The 9,905-nt window shown below is 36.4% G+C and overlaps 1 protein-coding gene across 4 annotated transcripts; it reads right to left on the bottom strand.

Moving 5' to 3' along the window:
* Positions 1-1,333: 1,333 nt before the first annotated feature.
* Positions 1,334-6,907, bottom strand: si:ch211-121a2.4 (transmembrane protein 205). 4 transcript variants are annotated; one of them, XM_037771288.1, is made up of 4 exons: positions 6,779-6,907; positions 4,910-5,145; positions 4,476-4,639; positions 1,334-4,383 (listed from the first exon to the last, which is right to left on the bottom strand). In XM_037771288.1, the coding sequence occupies exons 2-4, from the start codon at positions 5,007-5,009 to the stop codon at positions 4,081-4,083; spliced, it is 567 nt and encodes a 188-aa protein (XP_037627216.1). In that variant the 5' UTR covers positions 5,010-5,145; positions 6,779-6,907; the 3' UTR covers positions 1,334-4,080. The 4 variants fall into 4 exon arrangements, with proteins under 4 accessions (XP_037627216.1, XP_037627215.1, XP_037627218.1 ...); XM_037771287.1 differs by having other exon boundaries at positions 6,715-6,872; XM_037771290.1 differs by lacking the exon at positions 6,779-6,907 and adding an exon at positions 6,180-6,212.
* Between the last annotated feature and the right edge of the window lie 2,998 nt (positions 6,908-9,905).

Here is a 9,905-nt window from a genome sequence, read left to right as displayed (position 1 = left end):
ACCAGCAAACTTTCTCATTTTACAGCTGAACAGTGCACTACAAGATGATTTTGGAAACATTTGAGGAGAGAAATAGGCATTACAGCAACATAATATTGATTCATATTTGATCAGAGTTTGCAAGTGATTGACAGCTGCCTCCTTTGAATAAACAGCCAATAAAAACGCTCTCTCTGAAAACAGAGCCATGAGGAGGAGCAGAAGTCTAGTTGCAACCAGGTAATATTGCATTGTCTTTGGCACATTATAGGCACCTTCATCAGTCCAGCCTGAACAAACTAAAGGAAAAACAACAAAAAAGAAGTTTCAGAATCAGTACTCACCTACTCCTGCCCTGATTACAGACGTGCTGTTGATGCTGATGGCTTTTCTTACTTTGGTTTAATGGACATGTATTACAGGCCAACACAAACTAGAAGAACTTAAACACATCGATTGAGGCCACTCTGCACTGCCCTCAACTCAGCAACCGCCCAGCACCTGGAGAAGCAAATTTAAGAGCTGGAAAGGAAAGACAGAGCAGGATAGTGGGAAACAGAACAACAACAAAAAAACGTGAATGATCCTCCAGCATCAGCTACCAAGAGGCGCGCCCTCGTGACCCTCGTGCGTAATAGAAAATTTCATACAATAATTTAGCTGTGCAATAATCTGGTTTATTCTGTCATTAATACAGCATTTATTTATACAGTATATTTAAACTAATATTCTTATTTGATACTATTCTTGCATTTTTACACACTTAATAATAGATCTTACTTTTCAGCATTATTATTTGCACTGTTATAGATATTTCTTATTTATATTTTCTCTATGTTAATATATATATAGGCCTATATTTCTATTCTAGATTGGAAGCAAAACATAACTCAATTTCCCTCCTGATTCTGATATTTATTTATTTTCTTGCCACTGTATTTAAACCTTACCCTCTTAGCATTGATGCAGACTCACTGTTGGAGGGTTTTATAACCCACTTCCACTCCCCGCTAATTGCCACTTAATATACCCTCCATGCAAACAGAGTGGAAGTGGGTAGGGAAGAGGGCCAGATTTGAATTAATTCATACTTTACCAACTCTGCCTTCTGAGGTCCTGAGAAAAAAGTGGGAAAATGCGCTACTCATAGTTACCTGGAACACTACAAAGGCCAAAAATCAAGTCAAAGTCTTATTATTAATATTATTATTATCTTGTTGAGACTGTCTCTGTGAAAACTTTTCACTACCACTAGGAGTCACCAAAATCAGACCTCTTCAAATCTTACAAATAAATTAAATAATATAATTTGTGTGGCCATTTTATGTACAGCAAACTTCCACATCACACCGTATAAACTGACCACGTGTTCATTTATTTCAAAGGTGAAGCACAAAACATACAAAACAAAATAAAAAACATCATAAATGTTAAAACATCTTTTGATACAAACCCACTACCAACCACTCCTGACCGCTCATGACCTCTGACCTCACTGGTCTTAGGCAACTTACATTCAGTATTATTACACAAACCAATTATAACCCATCATCTCAAACACATTAAGAAACTGGCATAAATATCCACAAATTCATGTAAAGGGTCTTAAACAGTACACGTTTTTGTGTTCATGCACAAAACTGTCAATTGATTTGCTTTCAAATTTTAGATGAATTTCAACTGGCCGAGCGAACACGCAGCACAATAAAAAAGGACGTCTGCAGGTTAAAACCAGGTAATATTGCATTGTCTTTGGTACATTATAAGCACCTTCATCAGTCCAGCCTGAACAAACTAAAGGAAAAACAACAAAAAAGAAGTTTCAGAATCAGTACTCACCTACTCCTGCCCTGATTACATGTTGATGCTGATGGCTTTTCTTACTTTGGTTAAATGGACGTGTATTACAGGCCAACACAAACTAGAAGAACTTAAACACATCGATTGAAGAGTTTCACCTGCACAGTTACCAAAAAAAGAGGGGTAGTCATACCACGGAGAGGTTTGTTAAAGGAGCAGTGTGTAGCATTTAGTGGGATCTATTGGCAGAGATGGAATATAATATTAATAAGTATGTTTTCTTCAGTGTATTATCCATTGATAATAAGAATCGTTGTGTTTTCGTTACCTTAGAATGAGCTGTTTATGTCTACAAAGGGAGCGGGTCCTCTTATTTGTTTCTACAGTAGCCCAGAACGGACAAACCAAACTCTGGCTCTAGATAGAGACATTCGCAGTAGACTTGCCGCGGTAGTTGGAGTTACACGGTGGTCGGGCAAACACCGATTACATTACGTGCCCACCGCCCCCACCGTCGTTTGGCTTTTTTTTTTATAGAAATAAAACACATTTAGTTCATTTTGGCGCCATGTTATGTTTCCAACTCTTCTCCAATCTAACGATCGCTGGTATCACTTGACTGGAGAAGTTTCGATACTACTTGGTACCTAGTCGTTTCAGTTGATACCTTAAAGGTATTGACTTGCAATACCCAGCCCTACGCTTTTCACACGGGAGAAGTTTCAGTAGGTTGTAATCTGCAGCCTCACCACTAGATGCCGCCAGATCCTACACACTGCTCCTTTAAACTAATCTGACCCCAGATCGTCTCTGCACACAAAACAAACAAAACAAGGCAAAGCTATTCAAACAATGACTAACTGACAACCTGAGAAGTGTACTGCACAGAACACATCTGTAGTGCGAGTACAACTCAAATATGATTTGGCTTTGATTCCAGTCACGGCAGCGTAATTTCCCCTCACAGCTGCATAATGTTTGAGCACATTCAGACTGACTGACATACGGCACATGGAGGCGTTAGAGGACAAAGCAAAACACACTTCAGGAATTCAAGTTACAAACTAGACAGCTTTGTAAATCTTTGAATTCCTTCACCAACACATATATCATATATACATATATACATATACATATATATATATACATATATACATATATATGTATATATATATATACATATACATATACACATATACATACACATATATATATAGATATCGATATCTATATATCGATATCTATATCTATATATATCGATATATATATATAGATGTGATGTAATTTCAATTGAGGCACACTGTAAGGTCATGGAGGTCATACTGGGATGATTAGTGAAAGGGCTGAGTGCAAAGATATCATTCAGGTCTTCAAATAGACAGCTGTACGGAGCCCCTGAACGGTTTTCCTTCTGAACTACACTTGAAAAGTTAATGTACATGAGCGCAAAATTAGTTCAGAAAGTTTATCCCCACTGCGATTTTCTGGGGTCTCCGTATTATTATCATTACAGACATTTAGTCGAAATAGACTCACATCGTCTAAACAATACTCTCCTTTCTACTCTCACAACTAGACCAACCTGCTGTGCGACAGCGATTCATCCTTACATCATTACAGGCCAATACACTTAAACTGTTTATGAACACCAATAAATTCTAATTCCAATATACCAATAAACAAATCCCAACAGGTGCAAGTGTGTTTTGGATGCACTAAAAGAGCAGTATTGATTGTATACCATGTAGTAAAAGTGTTTGAACCCTTTTTTTTTTTTGTCAGACCAGCAGCAAGCAGCCAGGAGCTCTAAAGATAATACAACCTTTCACTTAACAGGTGCTCTGAGGTTGACATAAGGTAAGCCCGACAAACCTGTGACGCTGCAAAGTATTGAAACTACACCCAAACAGGAAGAGCAGGACGGGTCAGCGATGCGAGCAGTTCCCTAAATAAAAATCCTTTTGCTTACATATAAAAAATGTGCAGCACATTTGGCTCTTTTCTGCTAAGGTGTCTCTGGACCTGCAAGTACAATGTTTTTTTAAAAAACATCCCTCATGTTTAGGTTCCTGAAAGGTACCATATCGTAATGATAGAGGGAAATATCAAGGCCGCCGCCAGCCTCAGCCACACTAGGTGAAAGGTGAGGCATTACTCATTGCAGGAACTGATTTGTCTGCAACTTTACTGACCCTGTGTATTAAATATATAACTTACTGCTTTGATACAAAAAAATAGGGAATTTAGATTTGTAAGGGAGTGACTTCTATTTTTCAACGATTTAACAGTCCAGCTGTCAGTTTAAAGTTTGCCGAGGTTCTCGGCCATGTAGCAGAGACTGTAGAAGTTGCAGCCGATGCAGCAGAGGTTACAGAGCGAGGACAGCAGTCTGTACAGCCACAGACGACCACTGAGGTGTCTGTATTTGACGTCCGTCTCGCACAGCTTGGCGTAAGCTTCGCGGTTCGACGACAGGCCGATGTCCTGGCCCAATCCGCAAGCCTGCTCGATGAGGTGCATGTCCGCCATGATCTCTGATGTCATTTGGCCAAACCACTGAGCGTTGACGGCCGCAACTGTCACCGACACGAAGAAGATGAAGATCTGGTAGGGGAGAGTAGAATCAGAGATTAAAGAAATATACTAAAATGTTTTTTTTTTTACATGATGCGATTGTGTGGAACAAACAAACACACCTGAAAGGATTCTCTTTCGTCCAGCATGTCGCAGGGATGGTACACAGCGTAGATAGTGAGGTTAAAGAAGGCACAAGCTGAACCCAAGTGGAGGTAGAACGGGACGAGACGACTCTGGATGAACCCATAGGTGTGTCTGTTCAGGTGGTTGTCCATCACAAAGCCTGAGTAGAAAACAGAACAACTCGTTAGCACTGCAGGGACTACTTTTACATGGACTGAAATATTCTGAAAATAAGGTTAAGAGAAGCCATTTCTGATGATTTCTATCTGATTTAAGTCACAGTTGGAGTAAGATTAAGAGTAAGTATTTACGTTTCGTCATAATTTCAGACACATACATCAAATCAAATGCTTGACTGATGCTCTACCTTGTGTTTCTAACTTTTTTTGCATGTACTTTTATCCAGTGTGTGTGCGTGTGTATTACCAACTTGAAATGAAAGTGACCCAGATCTGCATCCCCCAGTAGGTGGAAAGCAGCAGCAGCTGTATCAGCTTGACTGTGTACGTGGGCTCCTCGTTGGTGGACATGCTTCCTCCTCGGCCTCTCTCTTCTCCGGTCTGGACTCCACTGTAGTCTCCAAAACAGCTCCGTCCGGCCAGGCCAGTAATGCTTTCTGCTTTTTTTGCTTGTCTGGAGGGCACCCGATGCTCCACCCCAGAGCCTCTGCAAACATAATCAATACAGGCATTAGAGCTGCACGATTATGGCCAATATTAAGATCACGATTATTCATTGATTTTAGCGACAACATATTTTATTGCACTTTCACACTAAAATAAAAAGAATACAGGAATACACACCATACCCTTTTGTTACCTACATTTTAAAGTTAAACGCTTCAATCTGGTGCACTTTGAGAGCAAAATTTGCATACATTTTATGCTCTTAATTTAATCATAAACACATTAGTTGTATAGATAACATCTATACCCAAAATAGACCGGCTGGTGGCTGGCTGTTAGTTTAGGAAACGCTTGATTTGAACGCACATTTTAAACGTAAATATTGCAGGCGATCATGTTCATTTAATTGTGAGAAGCCAAAATTGTGATCTCGATTAATATGGGATTAATTGTGCAGCTCTAAACTGCATAATAATAATAATAACTTTATTTATATATCACCTTTCAAAACAAGTTTACAAAGTGCAAAAGCATGATAAACATCCAGAACTTAAGATCTAAACAAGATAAAATCATATAAATACAAGATAAAATCACATGAATAGTTTCAACAATGCACCATCAGTTAAGAAACAATATGAAAGTGAGTCTTAAGAAGAGATTTAAAAGGAAGGTACTGAGTTTGACCTGCCTGCATGTTGACACATAATTATAAGGATGCAACATATAGGAAGCAAACTGGGAGATAAGAACTACCTCTTGTTACTAGAGCACAGACAGCTTATCAACTTTTCAAATAAATACAAAACAACAACAGGTTTAGTGTTGTATTTCTGTCAATGTTATGCTTTACAATTGAAGCATGATAAAACATCCAGATCTAAACAAGATAAAATCACATGAATAGTTACAACAATGCACCATCAGTTAAGAAATAATATAAAAGTGAGTCTTAAGAAGATATTTATAAGGAAGATACTGAGTTTGCCTGCCTGCAAGTTGTCACATAATTATAAGGATGCAACATACAGTAAGCAAACTGTGTGTACACTGACTTAGTGTACTCATCCACACCTTTAGATAAGAACTACCTCTTGTTACTGGGACACAACTTTTCAAATAAACACAAAAAACAACAGATTAATGTTGTATTTCTGTCAAATCAGTGCAGGACACAGTGTACCCTAAATAAACTGCTGATATCTATCATGTTCAGTAACTCACACTACTAAATAAAGAAGCTACAACTCAAAGTCTGCAGCTAAAAACAAACAAACTGAGTGATTTCATAACAACAACAGAAACAGCAGCTTCATGTTAATGACTGACTGAGGACAAACCAGATCTTCAAAGTCACCTTTGAGAAGCTCTTTCAGCAGCTAACTCCAGCTGTTATTATTATAATGATCAGCTAGTGTTTGTTTAGTTTGTAGAAGGTGAACTACACTGACTAGCAGCAGCCGCAGCTAGCATGAGTTAGCTCCACTTTGAAACTTTATGCTGAAGTTCAGCAGCTCTTAAAGTCAGTATCTGTCATGTTTATGATCTTAACATTACATTAACTCACATTATAACTTTAATAAAGACTGTAAACGCCTCTAAACGTTACCTGTGTTGTTGAACCTCCGGACAGCTTGTAGTTCAGATGTGTTGGTCTGTGACAGTGATCTCACCTGCTGATGGTAACTTAGCAGCGCTGCTAACTCTCTGACTCTGAGGAGGAACCAACTGCCCACAGTCCTGTTGCTGTACGGAGCATGCGCAGTGAGAGCCGAGAGCATGAGGGGCGGAAGTTACAAAACATTAAAGGTCCCATGAAATATTTCAACAAACTATACTATGACGTTTTTTCATTAAATATTTCAACAAACTATACTATGATGTTTTTTCATTAAATATTTCGACAAACTATACTATGATGTTTTTTCATGAAATGTTTCAACAAACTATACTATGATGTTTTTTCATTAAATATTTCGACAAACTATACTATGACGTTTTTTCATGAAATATTTCGACAAACTATACTATGACGTTTTTTCATTAAATATTTCGACAAACTATACTATGATGTTTTTTCATTAAATATTTCGACAAACTATACTATGACGTTTTTTCATGAAATATTTCGACAAACTATACTATGACGTTTTTTCATGAAATATTTCGACAAACTATACTATGACGTTTTTTCATGAAATATTTCGACAAACTATACTATGGCGGTACTGAGTTCCCCAGACTTTAGTTGTTCAGTCAGAAGACTGAAAAACAGTTCCCATCCACATAATAACATAAAATAAAATGCCTTCTTAATAATAATAATGAACAAATGCCTCTTCAATAATGAACAAATGCCTCTATAATAACAAACAATTAAGGAAACTGAAATATTGGTTTGTGTTTTTCCTTTTACCCTCCTTTAAAGTTTTCCCAAATAAAATACACTAAAAGAAATGGATATAAAGGGTTTCATTGAAAATCAACAAATGAATAGAATACAAAAATACAGCCTGCAGGCGTTAGGCTATTGTAAGGCAAGCCAGATCGTTGCACAAATAGTACCTAAACGTCCCAGTGCAGGTAACCCAATTGGTTGGCACTTAACTTGTTTCCCCAACTAGGAGAGTCAACACTCTCAACAAACAAAACACAAAGATCACAGAATCCCAAAAGGGCCCAAAACAGACCAGAGTTTCTGGTAAAGCTGATAACACATGTTGCATTGAGTGAAGGAGAGATCAGAATGACCCTGGGTGTGCAGTTTCCCTCCTCTTTTAAGCCCTACAGAAAGGGCGTCGTTACACCCTGATTGGCCGAGAGGGGAATGCACCAAGCTGCTCTCAACTATCATTTAAGAGCCAGTCCCCACACCCTGCGCAACAGGTGAACTGAATAACCCTCTAATCACTCAGCAACTCAACCAAAAAAACACCAGGGAAAAGGGAAACAACAGCAAACACCAGAGAATTGGCAGCTGCCACAATACTATGACGTTTTTCATGAAATATTTCGACAAACTATACTATGGCGTTTTTTCATGAAATATTTCGACAAACTATACTATGGCGTTTTTTCATGAAATATTTCGACAAACTATACTATGGCGTTTTTTCATGAAATATTTCGACAAACTATACTATGATGTTTTTTCATTAAATATTTCGACAAACTATACTATGACGTTTTTTCATGAAATATTTCAACAAACTATACTATGGCATTTTTTCATGAAATATTTCGACAAACTATACTATGACGTTTTTTCATGAAATATTTCGACAAACTATACTATGACGTTTTTTCATGAAATATTTCGACAAACTATACTATAGCGTTTTTCATGAAATATTTCGACAAACTATACTATGACGTTTTTTCATGAAATTTTTCGAAAAAACTATACTATGATATTTTTTCATGAAATTTTTCGACATACTATATACTATGACTTTTTTTCAACGTAGAAGAATAAAATATAAGAAAAACAATGTGTTACGGTCCTCTCGGGTATGCTGGCACCATTGAATGCTCTGCACTATGACTTTTTTATGACCTTTTTATGACTTTTTTCGACATACTATACTGTGAATTTTTTTCCACATACTAAACTATGACCTTTTTTACGACTTGCTATACTATGACTTTTTTACGACTTGCTATACTATGACTTTTTTCGACATACTATACTATGACTTTTTTACGACTTGCTATACTATGACTTTTTTCGACATACTATACTATGACTTTTTTTCGACATACTGTATTATGACTTTTTTTCTAAATACTATACTATGACTTTTTTATGACTTTATCGACATATTATACTATGAATTTTCTTTCGACATATTATACTATGAATTTTCTTTCGACATACTATAGTATGATTTTTTTGCAACATACTATACTTTCACTTTTTTATGACCTTTTTTGGAAATACTATACTTTGACTTTTTTATGATTTTTTTTAATCATACTATACTATGACTTTTTAATGACTTTTTTTCGATATACTATATACTATGATATTTTTTCATGAAATGTTCCGACATACTAAACTGTGACTTTTTTTCATGAAAATGTTCAACATACTATACTGTGACCTTTTTTCATGAAAATTTTCCGCTTTGACTTTTTTTCATGAATTTTTTCGACATATTATACAGTGACGTTTTTTCATGAAAACCTTTGACATACTATACTATGACGTTTTTTCATGAACATTTTCGACATACTATATATTACGTTTTTTCATGACATTTTTCGGCATACTTTACTGTGACTTTTTTTCACTAATTTTTTTTGACATACTGTACTGTGATGTTTTTTCATGGAAATTTTCGACATCAGGAGAAGGATAGCTTTGTCTTGGAGAAAAATGGATTTATCTTCTATACATGTATTGGTGAGGGAGATGGCATCTTGTGTTGTACTGGGGAGACTTACATACATAACCAGAGGAAAAGCAGAAGAATTTGAAACCTTTGTTGGAGTTTCTTGGACGTCAAGGGGCACAGTCAAATTGAAACTGCTGTGTGTTGCTGAGTGCTGTTGTTGAAATTGTTGGGTGTTGTGTTTTTTTTCTGTTTTTTGTTTTTGTTGTTGTTCTTCTTCTTTGAGGTATTTATTTATTTTGTCTTATCTTCTATTTTATTTGTTTTCTTTATTAGATATGTGAAATACATGAAATGTCATGTCTCTCTTTCTTTGATAACTGTGGAAATTCTGACTAAACATTTCACTGTATAATTTAATTATTAATATTGTTAGTCTGTCTGTATGTGTATATATGTATATATG

This window comes from Sebastes umbrosus, chromosome 5, assembly GCF_015220745.1.
Source record: "Sebastes umbrosus isolate fSebUmb1 chromosome 5, fSebUmb1.pri, whole genome shotgun sequence".
Taxonomy (NCBI): Eukaryota; Metazoa; Chordata; class Actinopteri; order Perciformes; family Sebastidae; genus Sebastes; species Sebastes umbrosus.
This window is presented reverse-complemented; position numbering and strand designations above follow the sequence as displayed.